This window comes from Protomyctophum bolini (genome assembly GCF_963924005.1).
Source record: "Protomyctophum bolini genome assembly, chromosome: 23".
NCBI lineage: Eukaryota > Metazoa > Chordata > Actinopteri > Myctophiformes > Myctophidae > Protomyctophum > Protomyctophum bolini.
The window spans coordinates 28,206,079-28,233,792 of NC_137884.1; the positions used below are offsets into that span (position 1 = coordinate 28,206,079).

Genomic DNA, 27,714 nt, shown 5'->3' on the forward strand with positions numbered 1-27,714 from the left:
AAACAAAAGAACACTGTCAAAAGTCAATAATTTATCATTTTGAGTGATGGTACAATATACTTTTCCTTTATTTATTATTATATTGTTTTGTTTCAAGAATGTATATATATTTTTTTAAGACTGTATAATGGCTTCAGCTTTCTGGGAGTGTGACAGCCCAGTGCAATACAGCCCAAGTGCATACTGTACTCCTTGGGCTAATTATGGCCATAGCCGTCTTCAACACAAATATGATGAGGTCGGTACATTTGGGCACATTTTGGGGAAAGTGGCTATTATGGCCCGAATTCAGCCCAAGGTGTGCAAAACGAATGCTTGTAATGGGTTCAGAATTTGACATGCCAACGTGCTTACTTCAAGTATAATGAAATTTAGAACATTTTGCCAATTATATATTGGTTGTTGACCCAACTTTCAGCAGCTGTCAAAAATAAATGCCCCTAGGAGGGTGGTTTGAATAGAAACCAAATAGAAACTGGGTCTGGGGTCTGTCACATTTCTCAAGTTACATTTATTCATGTTAAAGGAGCAAATGGTCTCAAGATCTCAGGCAGAATGAAGTATATCAGGACACAGGACTCATCTCAATTGTTCATCGCATGTTTCTTTATTTTCATGTTTTTCCGGTTTACAGCAGAGCAACAGCATCCTTCCCTCTCCCCAATCAATGAAAACCCTTCCCCTTTATTCCCTCCCAAACACACTCATAATAATAATAACATAGACAGTCAGTAACAGGTGGTCCTGCCAACACGTCCTTTCTTGGTCGGGAAAAGGATAGCACCAGGGTTGTGGGAGCAGATGGCAAAGGTATACTGTATGTGGTCCTACTACGTAGCATCAGCTGGTCCGATTCTAAATGAGATAGCTTCCATGAGCTACCCCCCTAGAGAGAGGGAATGACTCTATTCTAAATAACCTATACGTGCTTGTTCCTATTTCTAGAATAGGTACACGGCTACAGGGGCGGCGGTGGCTCAGGGGTAGAGTGCCTGGATGGGAACCGCAAGGTTGCCAGTTCAAACCCGGGCTCCCCCAGAGTTACTGTCGAAGTGTCCTTGAGCAAGACACTGAACCCCTAATTGCTCCCGATGTGCTAGTTGGTGCCTTGCATGGTTTCCGCTGCCATCGGTGTATGAATGTGTGAATGTAATGCACAATCTATGTAAAGCGCCTTGGATAAAGGCGCTATATAAATGCACCATTTACCATTTACCATTTACAGTGATCTATACAAAACATGGTGGCAGCTGTCAGATTGACAGCTGTCAGTCACTTGGATAATTGTCTCTACTGTGGCATTCTAAATGTCCACCACATTCACAATAGTTACCTGCAGGAACAGAGTCAAACAAAACGTAACGCCTCAACTCCTCTACATTCCAAGTGCTTTATACGAGGCTGTGGGTTTATTTACCCACAGCTCAAATAATAATGATTATTTTGAAAAGGTTTGGGAACTTTGAGCACTAATATAAAAAAATACCACAGTTTGGCCGCGATCGTGAGGAGGGAAAAGCCCACCGGCCGTTACGTTTTAACGGCAGTTAATAAAATAATAATAAAAAATCACAGATACTGTACGGAGAAAAGAAAAGGTGCAGCGAGGTGTAAAGAAAATATAAGGATAATAATAAAGAGTAAACAGTGGAGGCTCCAATAAAGGGCAGAGATGTGTGGAGGGGGCGCTTAATTGGCCGCCCACACACACACACACACACACACACACACACACACACACACACACACACACACACACACACACACACACACACACACACACAATAATAAAGGGGTAACAATAATTGGCTACACTGACTTAACCCATTCTGACCTGAGATCAGATTCTAAAAATGTCTTCTACATCCTGACAGTTTTCTGAAAAAGCCATGTTTCTATGTCTTTGATTTTTCCAAAAATAGCAGACCTGCAAGCTCATAGCGCGCCACTCGGTGGCGCGCTATGAGCTTGTAGGTCTGCTATTTGTCAATGGCTAAAGCATAGCATAATGCTAACACCAACAGGGGGTTCCCGACCAGAATACGTTAAAAAGAGTAAGACAACAGTGTGAGTGAAAGCGCCACGTTGAATGTAAAATAGCCCCACTAGCGTCGAGCACATCAAGGACGTGGAGAAGATTAAACTATCTCCCTGCTTTGCACGGAATGTTTTTTAAGTACCTAAAGTCCTTTTTTTTTCTTTCTTTATCCATCCGTCCGTTCTCATCTTCACAAAGCAATCCTCGGTCGTTCTTCATCACTGGTGCACGTAAAGAAGTCGTCCCACCCCCACCCCCACCACCACCCCCAAACCCACCACCACCCCCAAATAATCCTCCCGCTGGCTGTGTGTGTGTGTGTGTGTGTGTGTGTGTGTGTGTGTGTGTGTGTGTGTGTGTGTGTGTGTGTGTGTGTGTGTGTGTGTGTGTGTGTGTGTGTGTGTGTGTGTGTGTGTGTGTGTGTGTGTGTGTGTGTGTGTGTGTGTGTGTGTGTGTGTGTGTGTGTGTGTGTGTGTGTGTGTGTGCATTATCACTAGAAGGAACGGCCGGACTCTGGTGTGAAATTGATCTGGGGGTTTTCAGCTCTCTCTCTCTCTCTCTCTCTCTCTCTCTCTCTCTCTCTCTCGGTTCGCTGTCACGTTCACTTAAATCTGAAGGTTCTCTCTGCGAGGCGAGGCGCGGCGCCCCCTGTGGCCGCTGCCTGTCACTTTGAGGATTTGGGATTGTCTTAACCCATTTTGGGCGGGGAACCCCCCTTTTGGTGTTAGCATTATGCTATACTTTAGCTGTGGTGCAAAACATTGAATATATACTCTTTCAGAGCGAACGTTTTTAACTCAAATCATTGCTTCTGGGAGGAGGGGGTCCCTGAAACAACACATTTTCAGATGGGGGTCAACATTTTTAGAATCCGATCTCAGGTCAGAATGTGTTAATGTGGTCCAACAGTTTGGGTTCTCCAGCAACAGAACCAAGTCTTCTTCCCTTCTCTCCATTCATGTGTTTTGTATTTTATTTGTCTTCCTCCAGAGAGAGATCGTGTCGACCACCCGTCTGGCGGCCATGCCCCCAGCCTTCAGTACCCGGGCCCTGGCTGCCCAGGCCACCGAGTACGCCCTGGCATACATCCAGGTTCCACAGGACGTAAGTGGACCTACACACACCTACACACACACACACACACACACACACACACACACACACACACTTACTTGCTTATGGTTGTCCATCAAATCCGATGATGACGTCCACTTATGTCCTTAACGGTGAGTTCTTTGAGTCCAATCCTGGAATGACATGTTTTATTGCAGGTGGGGCATGGGGGGGAGGCGGCCTTTTTTCCGACAGCATTCTAGCCGACGGGGCAACGGTCCGATCCGCAGCGTTCATTCGCTGCGATGCAAAAAAGCGATGGTCCGACATGCGCTGCTCCCGCGCTTGCGGTTAGGGTTAGGTTAGGATTGAGGTTTCGGATCAATATGCTGTCGGAAAAAAGACCTGCACCCGGGCATGGGTAGGTTGTAGTGGTGGTAGTGGTAATGGCAGTCATGGGTGTGTTCCTCCTGTGTCTCTGTTGCTGTCTTCTGACAGACACACACACACACACACACACACACATTTAACATCTTCATTTGCATTCACATTTTACAAGGAATTTCTTGGAACACAGACAATAGTGGATGTGCAAGCTTGAAATAAACTCTACAACAAGTGCTTCAGGATACAGATCACGGGTACAGAAAGCATCTCCTTCTCCATATATGGTCGACTGCCAATTATTGCACAGACACTGAACAGAATTTAACCGATGCCTGATCAGCTCTCGGCTTATTGGGCATGGCTGCAATCTGCAGGCAGGTCTGATTTATGGATATTACAGAGGCTTCCAAATATGGACTGCACCCACACACACACACACGGCTTTTTCAAAGATTTTTGTTTTCAAACTTGAGACTGAGAGTAGTATTTTTTGCCATTTCAGAAACCTTTCAGCTTTATAGTGTTTTTCCGTGAACTTTTACAACCTATTTGATCATACTACATCATACTACATCATACTACAGATCATACTACAGATCATACTACAGATCATGCTACATCGCCACGCGACAGCATCAACAGTAGCACGTCAGCAAGCTTGTAGATCTGCGTGCGTGTGTGCGTGCACGCGTGTGAAACCAAGCCACGTTGAGGTCTGAGTAAATAGAAAACTCCCCCTTAATACTGTGAATCTCACTAGAGTAGAGTACCCCACAATACTCTGAATATATATATATTTTTAAATTAATCTGGCTATGCCGTAAATGCTTGAGGTGGTTTACAACTGCTGTCTGGTGTAGCGCTAAGCCTTTAAGTGTGTGTGTGTGTGTGTGTGTGTGTGTGTGTGTGTGTGTGTGTGTGTGTGTGTGTGTGTGTGTGTGTGTGTGTGTGTGTGTGTGTGTGTGTGTGTGTGTGTGTGTGTGTGTGTGTGTGTGTGTGTGTGTGTGTGTGTGTGTGTGTGTGTGTGTGTGTGTGTGTGTGTGTGTGTGTGTGTGTGTGTGTGTGTGTGTGTCTCGGGGCCTGATGACACATACTCTTTATATTCATGTGGGTCATGTTCCATCTATCGTGTATGTGGTCGCGTCACTAGTGCTCTGACGTCTATGGAGCTGTACAGTACTGTCACTGTGTACAGAGTGTGTGTCATCAGTGAACATGCGGCACCAATCTTTGAATATATATTCTTTCAGAAGACTTATTTTTTTCCACGAAGGTCAGACCTAAACGGGATAAGGTGATATATATCTGTGTCCTTTCTGCAACAACAGATGGCCAACAGTTCTGTTGCAGAAAAAGGACACAGATATAAATCACCTACACCTTATCCCGTTTAGCTCTGACGTCGTGATAAAAAGTCTTCTGAAAGAATATATATTCAAAGATCGGTGCCTCATGTTCACGATTGTTTCAAAAATAGCAGATCTACAAGCTAGCTTGACCCCCGGAAATGCTTTGGCCATGCCTCGTGCCCCCGCCCCCCCCATTTGCGGCTGCATATGACACCGTTTGTAGGATGTGTGTATGATGCCTCCAGTGATGGACTATATCTTCCTAAATTCAGTCTGACCCTTGACCCCCCACGCGATGTGGTCACGCCTCTGAGACCCCCCCATCCCCCCCCGCCCGTTCGTGTGCGAACGGGCGATGGTTTTGGGTGCGAGCGAAGCACAAACGAGGCCTCGTGCTGCTCAGCAGAAGGTCTTCATTCATATTAATACTTCCTCCTGGCAGCTTTCTGCTTCACTACCCCCCCCCCCCTGTCTGTCTGTCTGTCTGTCTGTCTGTCTGTCTGTCTGTCTGTCTGTCTGTCTGTCTGTCTGTCTGTCTGTCTGTCAGCTTTCTGCTTCGCTACCCCCCCCTCTGTCTGTCTGTCTGTCTGTCTGTCTGTCTGTCTGTCTGTCTGTCTGTCTGTCTGTCTGTCTGTCTGTCTGTCCCGCTCTCTCTCTTTAGCTCTCTCTGTCTCTCTCTCGCTCTCTCTGTCTTTCTCTCACCCACTCAGTCTGCCTCTCTCTCTCTCTCTCTCTCTCGCCCTGAGCTCCCCCACAGCACAACTGTGACAAGTTCACCAGGGGGCGAGAGACAAAGACACAGAGAGAGAGAGAGAGAGAGACAAAGACAAAAACGGCCCTAAAGAGTTCTGTGTCTTGAACAAGTTGTCTTTCTGCCCACGCACGCTATATCATACAAAGTGTATCTTAGAAGACGCACATACGTATGCAGTGTGTACACACACACACACACACACACACGCACACGCACACGCACACACACGCACACACACACACACACACACACACGCACACACACACACACACACACACACACACACACACACCCAAGGGCGGCTAGCTGAAGGGGCGTTGCTATGGAGACACGACCAGAGAGAGAGAGTAGAGCTGAAGCCATGAATACACTAAGTTGATCACCAGAAGATATTATCAAATAAAGAGTTTGTAATTGCATGATCACTTTAGGGACTGTAGAAGTAGCATAATGTGCAATATTGAAACTGCATATCTTCACATTTCAACTTTTTCTTAGTCAACTCTTTCTTATAGTCTAGCTCCGATGTGTGTGGATGAATTGATGCACAATCAATGAAAAGCACCTTGGATACTTCACCCACAGTGGAGCTGTGTAGAGAGGGGTGCAATAAGCTCTAAAGTTAACATCCGTAGTACAATGATGACATTTACGGACCAACATGTTGGCTTGTACATAAAGCATTCTCCTCTGTCTAAACATGTCCTCGTCATCCTCTAAGGTATCTGTTATGATATGCCCAAGATATTTTGTAATTTTGGACACACCCATAATTTGACCAGACAGATCAAAGGCAGGAGACTTAAGTTCCATATCTTCTTTAGTTCTACATATAAGTATCATGCTCTTCTTGGTATTATAGTGAATATCAAAATCAATACCATAATTTGTGCATACATTGTAGTAGCTGTTGGAACCCACTGCTACTAGTATAAGAAGGAGAGCTTACGCAAACTGCAAGTAGCCTATAATGACTGTCTTATAGAATCCTGTTAAAAAAACCCAGGAGCACTAGAGAGCCAGTGGGCTTTTCGTTCATTGGGGCTCTGTTGAGGAACCTGATATTCAAGTTCATGCAGAGCAGGCTGGATCGCTCACTGAATGGACTCATTGGATAGATGACAGACCCAGGCCGTAGTTCTGTAAGGTACACTTCTACCATCAGAGGACACTGGCATGAGTGCCTCGCCTAGAATAGTAACCTGTGGGGCTGGGTAAATGTACTGTATTTTTTTTAATTTTCATTTATTTGTATTCTCGTATACTGTCTTACCTTGTGGGCCACGAGCCTGTAACAACGTTTATATATATATATGGTGGTTTCCCTCAGGAGGACGCGCGGGCGGACGTGGTGGACAGCGTGGTGCGAGACATCCAGAACACACAGTGTCAGCTCAACGTGGAGTTACTGTGTCTTTAAACGGGGTGTCACTGTGTCTTTAAACGGGGTGTAACTGTGTCTTTACCGTGGTTCCTTTAGGAGGACGCGCGGGCGGACGTGGTGGACAGCGTGGTGCGAGACATCCAGAACACACAGTGTCAGCTCAACGTGGAGTTCACGGTGTCGGCGTGCCCTCAGATCACGCTGCAGTTCAACGACACCAAGGACGACGTCGGCCTCAACCTGGTGAAGGAGGGCATGGTGATGGTGGACGTCCGCAAGGAGAGGCACCTGCAGAAGATGGTAAGTGTCCATTTAAGCAATATTACGAGAGGGTGTGGGTTAACGTGATTATTGCCACGACAGTGATGCGGTCAGGAACGAGACGTAGTCGAGTTCCGCAAGCATCACTGAAGTTTGGATGGTCGGAGCCCGGCGTGTCATCGCCGTCGATCGCCATCATTCACCCGCATAACGTAATGGTGATGAGCCTCATCTTTAGCCATCGTAGTCTAATCGCCGTCATTATCTCCGTTAACTCTGCGGACGGTTATGGTTTGTCATCAGAGCCGTCAGTGATCGTGACGCCGTTATATCATGTGATCGTTAGCGTTTCGGTCGTTACGGTAACAAGCGCACCCACTCCACTCAGCCCCACATAGAGGGGGGTGTGTGTGTGTGTGTGTGTGTGTGTGTGTGTGTGTGCGTGCGCACAGAGAGAGAGAGAGAGAGTATTTGTCATCATCGCTTTCACTGCAACATTTGTTCCGTTGACCCTTGAGGCTTGTAATGGAAGCAGAATACAAACACAGCGTTTCATTTACATAACGCGTGCATGTAAGGCAGCAGAGCAGATATGTGACTAACTTTGACTCGTGTCGTATGAAAGCAGGGAATAGTAGCTTCAAATGGACATATTGGTTGTTCAGTTTGACCCACCAGTTTTGGAGATATGGCTTATAGAGTATAATGTCTTGCAGAGAAACAGCAAGTTGCGTGCCTCGTTTGTTTCCCCTCATTATGCTAATCGGCCCGGCGGTATATTATGAAAAGCCACTCTGTAACGAGGAAGATAAAGTAAAAATGGTTGAATATTTATTTCTGCAACAATTAACTTCTCTCAGTACACAACACATGAGCCCCTCACACACATTACTCTCGCGGTCTCGTATTGAACAAATTGATACCCGCGACGGAATGGAGACTAGTGTGGCCTACGGGAAATGGAGTTGTTGATGAATAGTTGAGTCTAGTACAAGCGTGCTATACAGTACGCACGTTTATGTACATTTGTTTGTCTCACACGTTGCGGATATCGTCTGTTGTCGGGTGGAAACCCTCCATGTTCCAATGGATACAATGTAGTACGTTGTTTTATTAATCACAAGCTCTTGTTTAGGCATTTAGCTTAATCCAGAGCGATTTACATTGACCCATGTTGGGGCGGGAACCCCTTTTCGTGTTAGCATTACGTTATGCTTTAGCTATTGAAAAATCGAAGAACGACTGACATAGAAACATAGCTTTTTCAGAAAACTGTCAGGATGTAGAAGACATTTATAGAATCTGATCTCAGGTCAAAATGGGTGTCAGTGTTGTTTTTGGCAGCAATTTTTTTATTTTAGTTTTAGTCATAGTCTCTTGAATAGTTTTCATTTTAGTTTTTGTCACATTTTAGTCACCTGCGGAATGTCTTAGTGTTAGTCTAGTTTTAGTCGACTACATATCATAGGATTTTAGTGGACTAAATCTACAGTTGATTTAGTCCACTAAAGTGTTTTGATGCCGTCGTAATGACTGTTTTTACACTTGTAGATCTGCTATTTTCAGCATGCGACCACGTGTAAAATGACTTATACTGGATCTCTTGTCCACTAGTCCCTTCCTAACATTTTAGCCTAGTTTTTATTTGTTGACAAAATTGTCATTACATTTAGTCTTAGTTTTAGTCATCATAGCTTAGTTTTAATTTAGTTTCCATTTAGTTTTCATCAGTGGAAAAAGGTAGTCGACGAACATTTTTTGTCTTATAGTTTTAGTCGAGGAGAACAACACTGACTTGTATAAATTATGGCAAAAAGTTGAAATCTGGAGATACAAGGTTTCGGGGCAGAGACAACGGCAATATATGACGGCGAATATTATATATATACATGTCCCAAGTGTACACAACACATTTACATAGTATACAAGCCACACACACACACACACACACACACACACACACACACACACACACACACACACACACGCAGGCCTACAAACAAACATTAGCCTGCTTATTCACTCTCTCATAACCCATTTTGTCCTGAGATCAGATTCTAAAAATGTCTCCTACATCTTGACAGTTTTCTGATAAAGCTATGTTTCTATGTCAGTCGTTCTTCGATTTTTCAAAAATAGCAGACCTACAAGCTCGTAGCGCGCCACTCGGTGGCGCGCTACGAGCTTGTAGATCTGCTATTTTTCAATAGCTAAAGCATAACATAATGCTTAAAACACCAAAAGCGGTTCCGGCCCAAAATGTGATAAACAAACACACACGCGTGCACGCTGACGGAATAACCAATAACACGGCTTCCTTCCTTCCTTCTAACCGCCCAAAGGCAGTCGATAAGGCAGCACACGCATCGCCGCGCGTCTCTGTGGCTCCGGAGAGTATTCTGACCTTTGACCTGCCAGCAGCCAGTAGTCCTGGACTAAAAAGCAGCTCTGGCTAATGGAGCTTATAGCGGACTGCGAGCACTGATTTATAAACCCTCCGTCCACACAATGGCACTGATTTATAAACCCTCCGTCGCACAATGTGGCCAATAGGCCTTTGAGCCACGGGTCACCGTGCATCCGTGCGGTCCATTTGTGACCAGATTTGACTGCCTGCCATCGCGCAAATTCCAGCTTTTCACCAGGGGAGTTGTTTTTTGTTTGGTTTTCAAAATGAGTTAATAGCACAGGCAGACTCTTCACATACTAGAGCATGTCTGAAACAAGTGTCAGAGCTGAAATCGACATGTAAATATGAAATAAATGCTTAAACATGTAGCTATAGGTGTAATGTTAGAGACCACAGAAGACATGTACATATGGAATAAATGCTTAAACTTGTAGCTAAGTGTAATGTTAGAGTCCACAGAAGACATGTAAATATGAAATGAATGCTTAAACATGTAGCTATAGGTGTAATGTTAGAGACCACAGAAGTGAACCTTTCAAGCCTCTTTTCTCAACTCTGTTTCTCTGCCAGACACTACTCTATAAGCCATATCTCCAAAACCCGTGGGTCAAACTGAACAACCAATATTTCAATTTGAAGCTATATGATTCCCTGCTTCCATATGACATGAAAAAAACGAAAATTCAAAAAAAATTAAATGGCAGTCCCTCAGTCAAATTTGATCACATTTAGTTACCAACTCTCCATCATTTAGCTGGGTACCACATGGTACTTTTGTCAATGTTTGTGTTCACACAAACACTCAAAGCTGGACATTGGTAGGGGCTAGCACCCCTCAAAAGTAAAGCTCTGCAGCACAGTGCCACAGTGACAGTTCCAACTCATCAAATGCCGTTCCAAAAAGCTCCCCGCGAAACCCTTTGCCAAGCTGCACTCATTTCATTTATTTATTTATTTCCCCCCCTTCCTGATAATTATACAAGCACAAAGCCCCCACACATCATATTTTCATGGCATGGTTTTTCCAAACCCCGAGCAAGCAAAAGGCATGCATGGGCTTGTGAGCGAGCTACAGTGTGAGGGTTTTTCTGGGCTTGTGTTGTCTTGTGTATTTAGGCGAGCATTAACTCATTCTGAACGGGAACCCCTTTTGGTTGTTAGCATTATGTTGTGCTTTAGAATAACGTGTTCCTTCCACGCGCTACGTCCAACCAGGGAAACTCCCCCCTGTCAGGTGTAAAGGAGCAACTTGGACACTCAGGCATGAAGGAAGCATGAGTTCAAGTCCGTTGCTCTCCCCAGGTTGGCGGAGGGTGTGTAGAGCCCAGGATCACAGTAGATGATTGGCACAGGGGTGAAAAATGGGTTACAAAATCGTGGGATAAAAAATAGCAGATCTACAAGATCTTGTAGGTCTGCTATTTTTGAAAAATCGTGAAAATGTGCCTTAAATCTTTGAATATATATTATTTCAGTGTTTCAGTTTTTAACTCAAATCTTTCCCTGGAACAACATATTTTCAGATGGGGGGTCGGCGGCATTGTACATATAATTTCATATAAAGACTTCAGAGAGACAGTGAATCAAAATGTTCTCTCTCCAAAAGGTTGATGAGTATTGTTTGGCAAAAAGGGCAAATTTGTATTCAAAGATGCGACTGCATACAAGTGTCTCTCTTGGCTTTGTTGTTGTTCACAGTGCGAATCTGAATTGTTTCTTCTTGAGTCTTTTATGACTGACTGACTGTCCACACGGTTATTGTGTATATAAACCGTACGATGGTGTCGTTAAACTGCCGTTTATCGCTTATATGCGATGAAGTATAAATCGTGGTATCTTTTAGAAATCAGACTTTAACCCATTTTGGGGGTGGGAACCCCTTTTGGTGTTATAGCGTTATGTTATGCTTTAGCTATTGAAAAATAGCAGATCTACAAGCTCATAGCCACCGAGTGGCGCGCTATCATGTGGTGCAAAGCTTTGAATATACTGTGTATTCTTTCAGAGCTGAACGTTTTTAACTCAAATCTTTGCTTCTGGGAGGAGGTGGTCCCTGAAACAACACATTTTCAGATGGGGGGGGGGGGGAGGGGGGTCGGCTGTCAATTTCATATATTTTTGGGGGTCCTTGACATGACATTGAGAACCACTGACTGAGAAACATGAGTTTTTTTCAGAAAAAAAAGACAATATTATTTTTAAACGTCGACGTCAGGCCTAAATGGGTTCATCACATTTCAAACGCCCTATAGGTCAAGGGTCTCCAACAGGTGGTCTTCACTCTTCAGAGTGGGGGGGTCACCAAATTGCCAAATCTTTGTCGCGGAGCGACCGGTGGCGCGCAACTGAAGGTGAGAGGGGGCTTTTTGATTCTCTCTCTATCCCTAGCAGTTCCCCGGGAGCACGCCATGAAGCCTCTCTATGCTGGCCCCGTTCCCCTTCTCTTCCACCCATGGAGGGCTATCAAGCGGCGGTTCCAAAGTGGCCTTTGTCCCCCCCGTCCTCCCCATATCTATTCCATTTATGCTCCATTCATTATTTCCCTGGAGGTTTGGGGGACACAACGCAGACACCGGGTTATCCATACCGCGCCGTTAAGGCCTTCTGACCTTAGATCAGATTCTAAACATCTTCTACATCCTGACTGTGTTCTGAAAAAGCTATGTTTCTATGTCAGTCGTTCTTCGATTGTTCAAAAAATAGCAGACCTACAAGCTCATAGCGCGCCACTCGGTGGCGCGCTATGAGCTTGTAGATCTGCTATTTTTCAATAGCTAAAGCATAACATGATGCTATAACACCAAAAGGGGTTTTCCAGCCCAAAATGGGTTAAGGCATTGCATAACAGATGGGGTGTAATGCATGCTGGCACCTCAGAGCCATAATATCAGGCAGACCGCTGTGTGAGTGCGTCCAAGGTTAAAAGCAGGCTTTAAGGGTGCCATTGTCCCCCGGAGTGGGACAGGAGAGAGAGGAGAGGGATAATCATGCTTTATTCCGTAACGCCGATGCCTCGGCGAGTATGCACCATATGGATAGCATCCCCCCGCCCCTCCCACACCCCCCTCCCCCCCACCGCGCCACTAAAGGACAGCATGGTTGACTGTCAACCTGAGAGAGAGAGAGAGAGAGAGAGAGAGAGAGAGAGAGCGCAGGTGAAGAGATGATTGCGTTCACGCCAGCTGCTTGGCTCTGTGACTGACTGACAGGGAGAGAGAGAGAGAGAGAGAGAGAGGGATTTGAACGACATAGGACAGAGAGGCGAGTTAGTGACGTCGTCTAGATATACTGGATGTATGCAGTCGGGCAGAATTGATTGATTGATTGATTGAAATATTTATTAACAGTTTGCAGAATTACAGTATACATTTCACAAAACACAAACTCAATACAAAGACTGTTATAACTGGTGTGAGTGGAGGACGACCCCAATTAAGCATTACACTTGTGTACAACAGGGTCCACCTTAATGTTCAATTCATCAAAACATTTAGAGACGTATACAAATAGACACTTCAATTATAGTCAAAGAACAGAACAGGAATTCATCATGATGGAGGTAAAGATAAGCCTCACATCTGTACGTCGTGTGTGTGGTTTTAGTCCTTGTACGTTAATGCCCGGCCTTCATCATGCTGAGGACACGAAAGTGGGTGAAATTAGCAGATCTAGTGTCAAAGTGTTTGTATAGACCTGCTATATTTCTCACCAATTGGGTTTCATTAACTTCTCAGTCGGGTGAAAAGAAAAACCTCACGTATACAAAACTGTTCACTTTGATTCAAATTCAAAAATGGCAAAAAGTAGCAGCTGCTACTTTTTGCGTGACGCTGTGGTTATGATCAAGAAAGGCGTTGATTCACAAAATGACACACAGTTGAAATATAAGAGGTTTCTGCCTCCAACACCCCCCCCCTCCCCCCCTCTCCCCGACAGTGACGATATGAAATGTAATAAATGGATGAAAAGCGTCCGTGCTCTTCTCCTCTTTGCGTCGTTCACACTTCACACAGCCCTCCCACGGGGGGGACACGCGGTGACGCTTCCTTTATCGCCATGGAGACGACCGTTCAATCCCCGTCAACAAACGAACGGCCCGGCGGCTTCACTGCCGGGAGCCGCCACCGCCGCCCGCCGCCGATTGATTACTTCCTTCCGCACAGCTGCTGCTGCTCTGAATGGAGACCGACTGTGTTTCCAGACGCCTCAGCGTTCCAGAAACACACGACTCGATCTGCACAGAAAGACACTGTGATGTCGTCTCGTTTGACAGCCCCTTGAAACCAACTGGGAACCGTTGTCCCACATTCTTACTCCTATTTTACTGCTGTTTCGGCGCTGTAGTGCCGAAATGATTTCAGCTCGTCAGACATTTTCTTTGATTTTTTTTAAATAGCAGAACTACAAGCTCGTAGCGCGCCACACTGTGTGGGATATCGTGAGATGATAATAATGCTGATCTGTCCGGATCTATTGTGAGTATAATATAATCCAGCCACCAGTGTGTCAGTGACATAATGACCCCGGAGGTGTGCTATACAGTACGGAGTACAGTAGAGTACAGTACGGTACGGAGCCGAGAGAGAGAGAATGGAGATTATGCGGTTAGAGGGTATAGCATTACACTTTATCCCTTAAGGAGCAGATGCCCCAAAAACGTACATTAACCCATTTAGGCCTGACGTCGAAATTTAAAAAAATATATCTTCAAAATCCTGACAGATTTCTGAAAAAAACCTTTTGTTTCTGTATCAGTGGTGCTCAATATTTCACGTCAAGGACCCCAAAAACTATATTTAATATGCCCCCCCCCCCCCCCCCATCTGAAAATATGTTGTTCCAGGGACCTCCCCCCCAGAAGCAAAGATTTGAGTTAAAAGGTTCACTCTGTAATAATATATATTCAAAGATTTGAGGCACATTTTCACGATTTATGAAAAAATTGCAGACCTACAAGTTCACTTGTTAACTTGTAGGTCTGAGCTTGTAGATCTGCTATTTTTCAATAGCAAAAGTATAACATAATGCTTTTAAAAACACCAAAAAGGGGTTCCCGCCCAGAATGGGTTAAAATCAAGAGACTACAATAGGTCACTTAGACTAAGTCCATATGCATACTGTAGGCATACTGTATGCCTGGTGCTGGCGTAATGCATATACTGTACATGCATGCATAATGCACGGGCACATTTAGCGAAGCGGCCAACGCACGTTGACGCAGATTGAATGTCACAGGGCGAGACTTAATCCGCTGCACATCTGGCGTAGACCGCATATTATATCGTCTCGTCGGGTGGAAAGCTCATATAGTCCAAAAACCGCTCACTTTTACACGATTCAAATTAATTCGAAAAAGTGTCAAAAGATATGATATGATATAGTACTTTATTGTCAGTTCACACTGAAATGTGTCTTGCGACACAGCAGCCAAGTATGCAGAACACACATACACACATTTGACATAACACAAAGAACAAGACAATTTACATATACATAAAGACATGAAGACAAGAGCAATATCCACCGCTTAGATTATCCTGTGGCTACTACAACTCCTGATTATAAGCCTCAAGGTCGACAAAGGACCTCTTTAGTCTGACCTTATTGTATGCTGGTACACCATATCTCCTTCCTGAAGGTAGCAGCAACCTATATTCTCCATACAACACATGCTTAGTATTAGAGGTGATATTCCTTGCTAACCTTAGGATGCTGTTATCATACGTGGATGTATAAAGTTTCTGAAGTTGTTGTCCAACAATCTTTGAACAAAAGCAGCACATCGACAAGCTCAAAGCGCGGTGCGAAGCCACGTGGATCTGCTACTCACGATGCTTCTGCGTGACGCTGTAGAGTAGCAGTAAGTAGAGTGTTCATTTACAGGGGGTGAAAAAAACACACAAAGTTTGAATATGGAGATAGGAGGTTTCTGTAGACATGCTTACAGTCATGAGGCTTGAATATATAGTGGGATTATTTTCCCCTGTGAGTGATACTATAGTGTTGTCATTGTCGAGGGCTTTACTGTGCCTCTTATTGTGTGGCTTTGTTGTGCATTTAGGGCAATATGGAAGGTTAAGTGAACTCGGCAGACTCATGCGGCAAAACCTAATCTCTCAGTCACGTAATCTCTGCGGCGAAGAGAGGCCCATTTGGGGGGCGGGAGCGGCACGCAGCACGGAGGTGTTGGGACGATCTCTTAATGATACCGCCGGAGAGAGAATAAAAATGACGAAAAAAAAATAAAGTTCTCTGCGGCGGTGGCTGTGTTGGTGGAGAGACCAGATGGTGTTATTGCGTTTCACAGCTCCAATTCTGTGAACTGAGGACAATTGAAACGGTCTCTTTTTTAAGTGCTTTCGCTGCCATTTGGTAATGCATAATTGTCTCCTTTGTATTTACCCTTTACTCCTCTGCTGTGCTCTCTCTGCGAGTGGTTTCCATCACACACACACACACACACACACACACACACACACACACACACACACACACAGTCTAAAAAGCCCAGGATTGTTTCCCCTATAATGTCTATCTCTCTCAAACTCTACTACACATGTGGGGACATTTGGCCCTCAAAAGTATACTAATACAAGTTCACGCGTGAACACACACACACACACACACACACACACACACACACACACACACACACACACACACACACACACACACACACACACACACACACACACACACACACACACACACACACACAGAGCGAGAGAGAGTGGTGTCCTTAGATTAGAAACGGAGGCTTGACTGGTGGTACCTTCGGGGCCATCGATTTGTCTGAGGACAGGATGATGGGATGTTCTGGGTGGCGCGCTGGGCTGGTAGCCAGGAGGGAGAGACCAGATGATGGCTTCACAGAGCAGAGAGAGGAGAGGAGAGGAGAGCCATAAGCAGACACACAGGGCTGTTTGGATGTTTATTTCATCGTTATATTGTGCATATATACTGCATATTAATGCAGATGTGTGAACGCTCGCCTGACTGGATATTATAAGCCGACGTGTTTTGACATCGAGGGACATTATCGTTGCGCGCATATGCCTAAACTCTTCTCTCTGCTGGTCTCTTCCCCTCCGCTTGTATTCTGTCCTCTGCTGGTCTCTGTTGTGGTCAGTCGCAAGCTTGGCAAGGCCAGACTGCTTGCCCTCCCCCTGAGAACGCGCACGCACACACACAGAGTCAAACTTCCAGTACTCGTGTGTGTGTGTGTGTGTGTGTGTGTGCTAGACGCAGTGGATAAACATTCCATCCTTGTACAGTGCCCTGGCACAGTGCAGTTCACCCACGGTGGCACAAACATGGCCACCGACTCTCCCCCTCCCTCCCTCCCTCCCTCCTCCCTGCCTTGGCAGGAGGATGACACTGCGTTGTCGTATAGTTGCAAACGGCTTATTCATACGCACAACCGATAAATTGTGTATCTACAAGGTCGCTGTTGTGAGCTTGTAGATCCGCATTTTTTTTTGTTTGTGAGACACGATGAGGATCCAAGTATAAATCAAGGTTAACGGACCCCCCCCCCCCTCCCACCCCAAAGTTAATTTAGTGCTACAAGCTAATAATCCCCCAGTTTGCTAATTACCAGTCAATTAACAAATACGGAAATCGTTTTCACACGGCTAATTATTATCAATCACCAGCATGGCTTGAACCTCCGATATTGACCCGCTCTTTAAGGGATTTCCAATATTTGGTCTCCTTTTGTAATAATATATACATGGTTGTTTAGAAGAGCCTCTGACTACTGTTTTGGGACGGAATTAAAAAACTTCAGTGCATTGTGCCTCTACACATGTAGACCGAAGGTCGCAACATGTGTAGAGGCACAATGCAAGGAATAAATGCATTATCCGAAGGAAGTCTGATCCAATCACTTTTAGATTTCTCCAGTTTAATCGTGAGTTTAAGTTTTGTAGTGTTCAAGATCTGATTTTAGTCATGTTTAAGCCTCCAGGAAAATCCGTGTTGAGGTTCCACTGTTTTTCATTAAAACGTCTTTGTCCTAAAACTGTCCAGTTAGGATCGTGTTGAAGTCCAGCGCATTTTAGAGCTTCAATGCCGTGAGCCATGAAATGTTGCACAAAATCTTGTGGTTGTCTTTTTGGCATTGTTAACACATAGACTGCTACAGGTTCTAGCGGACCCTGGCTTACTGGTGCTGAAGGCTTAACATGGGCTTTTTGAACTTTTTGGGGGGCCCACAGCGAGGGGTCTCTTATAGCGAGAATCACAATCGCATAAATAAAAAGAAAGCCCAACTTGTCCACTTCAATTTAAAAAAAAAATTATGATTCTACCATCTTCCATTCTGGAGATATTGACCTTTTTCTAACACCTGCTTTTGCCTGCACGCTGCTTGTGAAAAAAAACAACAGAGATATGGAGGCCTGAAGTTGACAGACATTTCAGTTCAGTTTTTTTAGTTCAAAAGACCGATATAAAATTGAGCACAAATAATATCCTATACAAACCATATACCGAATGAAAGCCCTGAATGTCTACTTTTAGGAGGAAAACAGTACACATTGTACACATATACAGTTTGTCACTAATTGGCTATTGAATGCAGCTTGCGCCCACCAGAGAACTTTAGAGAAGGCATGGACCCGAAGAACTATTATTCACAAAATAAGGCCTATAGCGACATGTACATACTATATACCGTATGAAACAGTAGACTCTCTGCTTTCATAAGAAAAATACCACCCAGAAAAATCACACCCCTGTGAAGTGAGCAGTGCAATTGCACTGCTCACTTCACAGGGGTGTGATTTTTATTATTATTACAGTATTAGTATTTTTCTTATGAAAGCAGAGAGTCGACTGTTTCATACGGTATATAGTATGTACATGTCGCTATAGGCCTTATTTTGTGAATAATAGTTATTCAGGCCCATGCCATCTCTAAAGTTCTCTGAAAAAGATAATTTTAGAGAGCATGGACCTAACAACTAAATATTCACAAAATAAGGCCTATAGCGACATGTACATACTATATACCGTATGAAACAGAATACTCTCTGCTTTCATAAGAAAAATACTAATACTGTAATAATAATAGAAATCACACCCCAGTGAAGTGAGCAGTGCAATGTTGCACTGCTCACTTCACAACATTGCACTGCTCACTTCACAGGGGTGTGATTTTTATTATTACGAGTAAGACGCGCGAACGCAGATCGTAAATTGCAATAACAATTAGAATAAATTACAGACATGATCTGCAGGGTGTCATAGTTAGTGCTTGGACCACGCCAGCTCCATATATGGTCACAAAAGACGCCATCACACTCATGTCACCATGACTCAGCCATAACCATATAAGGAGTCCCCAAAGCAGGACCACGCCATCACACTCATGTCACCATGACTCACAAATCACTCAGCTCCATATATGGGCACAAAAGGGCCAGGTCCACATATACAGTAAGCGGGACAGACAGACACACACACACACACACACACACACACACACAGACAGACAGACAGACAGACAGACAGACAGACAGACAGACGTGATCTGCTAGGTCTCATAGTAAGTGCTCATTGCATTCGCAATTACAGTATTAGTTTTTTTCTTATGAAAGCAGAGAGTCTTGATGCACATTATCTGATCATAAAACGGACTTGGAAACTTTCTTCAATCGTAGCCCCATATGTGCCCTCTCCCTACGCTCATTGAACTCATTCTGTGATTCGAGCTACAAACAATCGCAGTAACGGGGGGGGGGGGGGGGGGGGCAACTAGGCTTTGAGGAAATGATCTTGCATAATCAACATTATTGTCGATTGTCGTGTGCCGCTCCAAACATGTCCAGACATACCACTAACCTCATCGATCCAGTCTCGCGTATCTATAAGGTGAGACGCGAGACTGGATCGGATTGTGTCTGGACATGTTTGGGGAAAAAAACAAGAAAAACAACGAGATGGATGCGGCAGCAGCAGAAGCAGCACGTCAACGTATTTGGAAGAAAAAAAACGAGAAAGCACCACCTGTCGTTGCAAGACAAACACCCGTATGTTGCTGATAGACAGATAATAATCGATCCGATTTTGTCCTGCCGTTCATTTTATCACATTAGGTGCAGGGCAGGCTGCTCGACGGTGAGTTTATAATAGCCTGTTGTAACGAGAAAGGGGGATGGATTGGATGGTTGGATGCGAGCAGCGCAGCAGCAGTACGGCTTGCGATCAGCGACCAACGTATCATGGCGGGCCCTCGATAATGATGTGCAATCTGTCCATGACTAACTCCACATGTGTCTGGCAAACGTTACGTTATGAAATCAAATGCCGATCGTTGCAGGTTTATATACGGGCAGAGAGCAAATCGCGTTGTATCTTGTTCCGAGAATCAGAGTGCAAGCCTTGCAGTTGAAAGCAGTGGGGACTCGGGAGTGGGGGGGGAACTGCCAATGCGATCCAAGAGGAAGAGACCCCCCCCCCCACCATTCTCCCTCGGGAGAAACCATGTAGAAACAGGAGGGGAGGGGGAATCGAGTGTATTCACACAAACAAGAGCATTGTCCCATCCATTTTAGGTCCCCTGACATCTGCGTTGGTCTATGCCGGACGGCCGTCTCCAATACGTCGTACGTCCTCGCATAGACCAACCAATAGGCGGTGCCAGACGCTTCTCAGACCAACACCTCTTTTCAGCAGGGGGGGGGTTTAACTCTTTTTAGAGCCGATCGGTGTTACATTATGAGTTGTCCGGGCGCAAATATAGTTGAACTATAGTAATCAATAAAAAAACGTTTTTTGGACCATAAAACGTATAAAAACGTTATGCGCTTCTTGCGCTTGGCTATAATAAAACGTTTAAAAACGCTTTCAGCATTCTATGAGTTAATATTGTATCTGTGTTGTCCCAGCCTAGTACCTATTGTTTTACCCGTTTCTCCAACATATTGTAAGCCACATTTTTCACATGTGATTAAGTAAATGCAGTTGCTGGTTCTGGCTGTTATTTGTTGTTTAATCTCTAAAACGCGTTTTGTGGTTCTATTTTTTACTAATTGTTTGGGTTTGAAGTATTCTGGTCCCTGGCGTGCTGGTGTGTTGATTTCTTTTAGCTTGCTGTGTACTAGATAATCTTTAAAGGTTTTTATTTTTTCTGTAGGCCGATATAATTTCATAATCTTTTAGAAGATCATCCGTTCGGTTCTCAAAATTCGGCGGGGGGGGGGGGGGGGGGGGAAGCAGACAAAAAAGAGTTTGACTCCCAAATCCCCTGATAAATGATAAACGTGGTTGTGTTATTGTTTGTCTACTGACTTGGATCTTTAATGTTCTCCTGTGGTTGAACGGCCTAGTCTAGTCTGTGTATATATCGTATAGTCGGCTGTATTTGTTGAAGAATAGCTTGTAAAGAATGACTAATGGAGACTCGGTTTGTCATTTGTCAGCGTGAGAGCGTTCACTTCAAACTGACGATAACAAACAGTCGATGTTCCAAAGCCCAGGAGAACTCCTTAACCCGTTTAAGCCCTGACGTCAACATTTAAAAAATGTATTCTAAATCATGACAGTTTTCTGAAAAAAACGTATGTTTCTATATCAGTGGTGCTCAATATTTCATGTCAAGGACCCCAGAAAATATATGTAATATGCTTCCCCCCCCCCCATCTGAAAATATGTTGTTCCAGGGACCCTCCCCAGAAGCAAAGATTTTAGTTAAAATGTTAATAGTAGTAATAATATATATTCAAAGATTTGAGCCACATTTTTCACGATTATGAGCTATGAGTTTGTAGATCTGCTATTTTTCAATAGCTAAAGTATAACACATAATGCTTTAAAACACCCAAAAGGGGTTCCCGCCCAGAATGGGTTAAGAAAACAAAACAAAAGTCTAGACTTGTATTTTATTTTTATTTTTGTGATCAATTAGTCATAAACCTGAAAACAAATACCCAGACTTTGCTTCGCAAAATATCTGAACTTGTTGTTTTTACTGTATATCGTTTTACTGTCGGGCAGAAGCCTCCTATTTCCATATTTTTATTTAGTTTTTAGTTTTTTTTTTCTCCCATACAACCTGCTTGATCATACTAGTGATCATACTACAGTGGCACAGAAAAAGTATGAAAAGTAGATCTGCTACTTTCAAAAGATTTGAAAACTTGAAATGGAACATTCTGCACAATGAATATACTTTTACTTTTGGGCACTCTCTAAGTACATTTGTATGCCAATACTTTTGTACTTTTACTCCAGTAAAAATGTCCAGAGTATTTCTACATTGTAGTATTTATACTTGTACTTAAGTAAAACATACCACTGACATGTTCACAATGCGCTTCAACCGTGCACGCTAACGGCACGCTAATGGCATGCATGTGAACCCGTAGGTAATCACGGTCGCAAACAATGTGAACTGAACTCTCATAATAGAACACCGAATAAGCTCCACGGTAAATAATGCTATTTCTTTGTTTACATAAGAAGAACTGTGTCCTTCATATAATGCCCTTGGGATGGAAGAGTGATTGTGTCTGTCCGTGCGTGCATTTGTGTGTGCGTGCACGTGTGTGAGCGTTGAGCTAGTGGAAGCTGGTCCTGTCATGACATGTTCACATCAACAATCTGTCGCCCCCGACAACCTAGTGTGTGTGTGTGTGTGCGTGGGGGGGGGAGGAGGAGGAGGGGGGGGGGGTTCAACCAGCATGTAACAAGGTGCAGTACCAGCATTCTGGTCACCTACTCACTGCCATAATGCATGTCATGCTGCTCTTTTGGTCGCCGGTCACAAACACTGAGCCTCTCCCGGACACGATGCTGAGTGTCAGGTCAACAGAGACAAGATACTGAGCATCAGGTCAACAGAGACAAGATACTGAGCATCAGGTCAACAGAGACACGATACTGAGCATCAGGTCAACAGTAGCCTGGACCTCCAACAGCTGTAGAACTACCAGTAAGACGCCTTAGTCTCCGTCACCGTCAGGGAATGTTCCCTTTTGAATCAATGAAGGGTGGCTCCCACAGCCCGCGTCAGCGTTGCGTTGCGTTGCGTGACTGCATTCAAATTGCCCCCGTTTCGTATTTTTTGACGCACGCGACGGAGACGCAACGCGCCCGGTGGAGCCCCGCCGTAAGGGTGAGAAGCGACCTCGCCCGTACAGAGCGTCTTAACGCGGCACAATTGAAAAGCAGGAGTTAAAAGTATTCATTAATCTGGTGTCGGTGATAATGAGGTCAGATGTAGAGTTGCTTGCCGGCTCCATATATGGAGATCCAGTATGTCAAACCATGTATTATGGGTATCCAGGGTTTGATGAGGTCAGTGTTGTGATCTTCATATATACTGTAGGCCCTTATGGAGATCCAGGTGATGATAGGCAGCTCCATATATGGAGATCCAGGTGATGATGGTCGCAATAATAACCCTGTAATTGAGTGGGAGTCCTGGCGTCACTCCCACTACCCCTCTGGGTCGCACAGTTTGGTTTCAATTGGAATTCTATCGTGTCACACATTTGTGTTCCAAACCATAGTAATAGCACCCTGGCAATGTTGTCAGGAATGTGATTCTGTGGCATTTAAATAGCGAAGAAACATACCAAGTATTACTGATCGTATCAAGTTCAAGAGGCCTTTAGGTTGTTTGGGTTTTTTGCCATTATAGATTGATATTAATTAACAAATCCTATTTTTTGCCTAAGCAGCATGGATGGAAATGAGCCATTATTACAAGAATAATATCCTAATTTAACAGAACTCTCATGTTAAATTCAAATGTTCTTCTCTTGCTGTGTAGCCAAAGGGCTGCTGGGTTATTTTCACACAGCCTTCGAGACACTGAAGAAGAAAGTGTTTTTTTTCATATATATATTATTAATCTACAGAATGTCTTGAGTTTGACATTATCACTCTTCATGGTTGTTGTTGTATGAGTAACATTTGAGCACTGTACTTCTAACAAGTACATCATTTGATTATCTGTCATTTAATTAGTTGAGTATATCAGTGTGGTGGTATTTCTTACTTTCCTGGATATTTCCAAATCTCATTTATTGTAACTGTACTCCTCTATTATATATCATATTATTCATATATTATATTGTAGAGCTCTTGTCTTTGAAATGCAGTGTAGTGGTTTTGTCACTGTCAATTATCCCAAAATACAAATACTCAACTCAGCAGTGACGGAAGAAGTTCTCACATTTTTATTTAACCGACTGAGCTACCCAGACAATATTGTACTATACAGTGTACAGGCTAATGAACAGTACAAGATTATTAACCTCTTCACCCATTTTGGGCGAGAACCCCTTTTTGGTGTTAGCATTACGTTATGCTTTAGCTATTTAAAAATAGCAGATCTACAAGCTCATAGCGTGCCACCGAGTGGCGCGCTATGAGCTTGTAGGTCTGCTATTGAAAAATCGAAGAACGACTGACATAGAAACATAGCTTTTCCAGAAAACTGTCAGGATGTAGAAGACATTTTTAGAATCTGATCTCAGGTCAGAATGGGTTAAATAAACCATATCAACGTTGTTGACTGACTGAGGTCCCCCATGGCTCGGTACTCGGTCCCCTCCTGTCTTCCCTCTTCACACCACATATCTTCTTTTAACCCATTTTGGTCGCGGAACCCCTTTTGGTGTTTTAAGCGTTATTTTGTACTTTAGCTGTTGAAAAATAGCAGATCTACAAGCTCATAGCGCGGCACAGAGTGCCGTGCTATGAACTTATAGGTTTACTATTTTTGAAAAATCGTGAAAATGTGCCTGAAACCTTTGAATATATATTGTTACAGAGCAAGTTTTTAACTCAAATCTTTGCTACTGGGGGGGTCCCTGGAACAACATATTTTCAGATGGGGGGTCCGCAGCCAAATACAGATAATCCTGGGGGTCCTTGACATGAAATAGTTTGAGAAACGCTGATATAGAAACATGATTTTTAGAAGATATTTGTTAGAATCTGGTCTCGGTTCGAAATGGTTTAAACGAGCAGGCCTGTGCACGCTCACTTTGTTCTGTAGATAAGCCTTAGCTCATCTCCTAGCAACATGATAGCTTCTTGAACACAACCGTCTATAACCCATTCTGAACGGGAACCCATTTCGGTGTTAGCATCATGTTATGCTTTCGCTATTGAAAAATAGCAGATCTACAAGCTCATAGCGCGCCACCGAGTGGCGCGCTACGAGCTTGTAGGTCTGCTATTTTTGAAAAATCGAAGAGCGACTGACATTTTTAGAATCTGATCTCAGGTCAGAATGGGTTCATCAGACCAGTGTGTGTGTCCAGTGGAAACCTCGTATGAATCTGATCTCAGGTCAGAATGGGATAAATATGAGCGCTTTCTCTCAAGACGATGATGATGTGGCCCATGGGAGACGGGAGACGGGACGTGCAGTTCGTTGTGTTACCCCTTTTTCCTGATCAAAGAGCCAATTAGCTTATTGGTTCCAGTGGTGCCGTTCTTCGTTGCCGTGTGTTGTTGTGAGACTGAGAGCTCCTGGTTGGTTGAAGTTGAGCGGGGAGCGGAGCGCGGCTCACACACTGATGAAGCCTCCGGGGAGGCGTATAGCTCCATTTATCACCGTGTAATTGTGCTACAGAGTGTACAGGTGAGGTGCCTCCTGGGAGATGTAGTTTGTTGCTGCCGGCGTACTGTTATTGGCGCTGCTTGCTGCTTGCTGGTTGGTTTGAGGCTGTGGGCCTCGTGGGGGGGGGGGTGTGCGGGGGGGTGTATGCGGCACAGGGTTCATTCTGTCACACTTTTTTGACAGTTTTCTCGGCGGCGTGAGGCCTCATGGGAAGTGGAGTTCATTGAGACTTTCATCGCATCGTATACAGTAGCTCACAGACAGACGCAAGCTAATGGGAATGTATTCATGTCATGTGGAGACCCAAGTATACATCAAGCCTAAATCTGAAATATTGTATTTCAAATCACAAAAAAACTTGTGACAATGCTATACTGTACTTGTGTGGCGACATGTACAGTACAGTAGTCCTCACAAGTACAGTATAACACAAGATGTGTGAGAGCGAGGCCTTCTGATAAAGTTATTCACTGCAGCGCCAACGGTTTCATGGCCTTGAGCGTGTTCTGGAAGATCAGTCGACTGGGTGACATCTTACCACCTTCCTTTACTGTCTACCCTCTTCCTCCTCGCCTGTCTGTCATGACCCATCACAGCCCCCCCCCCACCACCCCCCCCCCCCCCACACACACACACACACACACGCTCACGCACGCACACGCACGCACACACACACACACACACACACACAAACCCACACACTCCCTTTGTGCTTCCCGGCTCTATGAAAGCATGACTGCCTTCCGCTGATGGTTCAATACCTCATATAACCCATTCTGACCTGAGATCAGATTCATATACGAGGTTTCCCACTGGACACACACTGGTCTGATTAACCCATTCTGACCTGAGATCAGATTCTAAAAATGTCAGTCGTTCTTCGATTAAAAAAAAAATAGCAGACCTACAAGCTCGTAGCGCGCCACTCGGTGGCGCGCTATGAACTTGTAGATCTGCTATTTTTCAATAGCTAAAGCATAACATGATGCTAACACCCAAAACGGGTTCCCGTTCAGAATGGGTTAAAGAGTTGGAGCATTCTGATGGATATTTTCTGCTTCTGTTATTGACTGCTCACGCACGCACGCACGCGCGCAGAAACACATGCATACACACACACAGAGCGCACGCACACACACACACACACACACACACACACACACACACACACACTCAGACAGTCACTGGCTCCACCAGGTGATTGGAGGACGGTCGGACAGCTCGTTTAAGTGTCCGTGACAAAGGAAATATACGACGTGGAGACGATAAAGACCATTTATTATCATCGTTGTTATTGAAGGTGCTTATTGAACAGTCCATTTGCTCAGTGCAATATTCCGGGGGCACATTTAGAACGTGTGGAGGGCTGAGTATGTTGAATCTCGTTTGCATTAATACGATCTCTAATGGAGGATTTAGTTAGTAGACACAATGAAATATAATGGCGACAGTATTCAGTGTGGGGCAGACAGTCTGTCAGACAGACAGGCATACGGCCTTACAGACAGACAGGCAGACAGCCTGTCAGACAGACGGGCAGACAGTCTGTCAGACAGACAGGCAGACGGCCTTACAGACAGACAGGCAGACAGCCTGTCAGACAGACAGTATCCAGTGAGGGGCAGACAGCCTGTCAGACAGACAGTATCTGGGGCAGATGGCCTGTCAGACAGACAGTATTTGGGGCAGATGGCCTGTCAGACAGACAGTATCCAGTGAGGGGCAGACAGCCTGTCAGACAGACAGTATTCAGTGAGGGCAGACAGCCTGTCAGACAGCCAGTATGTGGGGCAGACGGCCTGTCAGACAGACAGTATCTGGGGCAGATGGCCTGTCAGACAGACAGTATTTGGGCAGATGGCCTGTCAGACAGACAGTATCCAGTGAGGGGCAGACAGCCTGTCAGACAGACAGTATTCAGTGAGGGGCAGACAGCCTGTCAGACAGACAGATTTGGGGAGAGCAGTAGCTTTGTTGTAGCGTTAAATTGAGACTTTCGTGGGTTGTTTTAGTCTCAGATTTAGCAGCTTTTTGGAATGGAATTCCAAATGTCTTCATTCCAGTTGAAAGCCACTCCAGAGAGAGGAGGCTGTGAGCGATGTGAACCCATCATTTTTTTTAATAGCCTTTTTTCTGTGACTGTATTAAAGAAAGGCTTCCGTCAGAAGTCCAGAGCCACAGTTTGAGGTGTCAACAGGCACTTACTTGTCTTTGCTTTTTTCTATCCATGAGAAATTCCATTCAAGTCTGTTCCTTCAACCTTCACGCAAACATTGAGTTTATCTCTCTCTCTCTCTCTCTCTCTCTCTCTCACACACACACACACACACACACACACACACACACACACACACACACACTCTGCTGTGCTTTGCTTCTGTGACAAGTCTTCATCAACCCTTTGACAAGTGGTGGGTAGACTTGTCTTGCTCCCCTGCCGGGGGAATCCATAACCCCCTCTAACTACTACTATGCAAAAGCATGTGAGATCCAAA

At 44.6% G+C, this 27,714-nt stretch overlaps 1 protein-coding gene across 1 annotated transcript in view; it reads left to right on the top strand.

Moving 5' to 3' along the window:
* LOC308311024 (staphylococcal nuclease domain-containing protein 1-like) overlaps nt 1–27,714 on the top strand; it is a gene marked incomplete at its 5' end in the record, with an annotated part of 92,025 nt that overhangs the window by 54,650 nt on the left and 9,661 nt on the right. The window contains 2 exons of the mRNA XM_080757521.1: nt 3,029–3,142; nt 7,062–7,265. Of these exons, the coding sequence (XP_080613647.1) occupies nt 3,029–3,142; nt 7,062–7,265 (318 nt within the window). The remainder of the gene's footprint in view (nt 1–3,028; nt 3,143–7,061; nt 7,266–27,714) is intronic.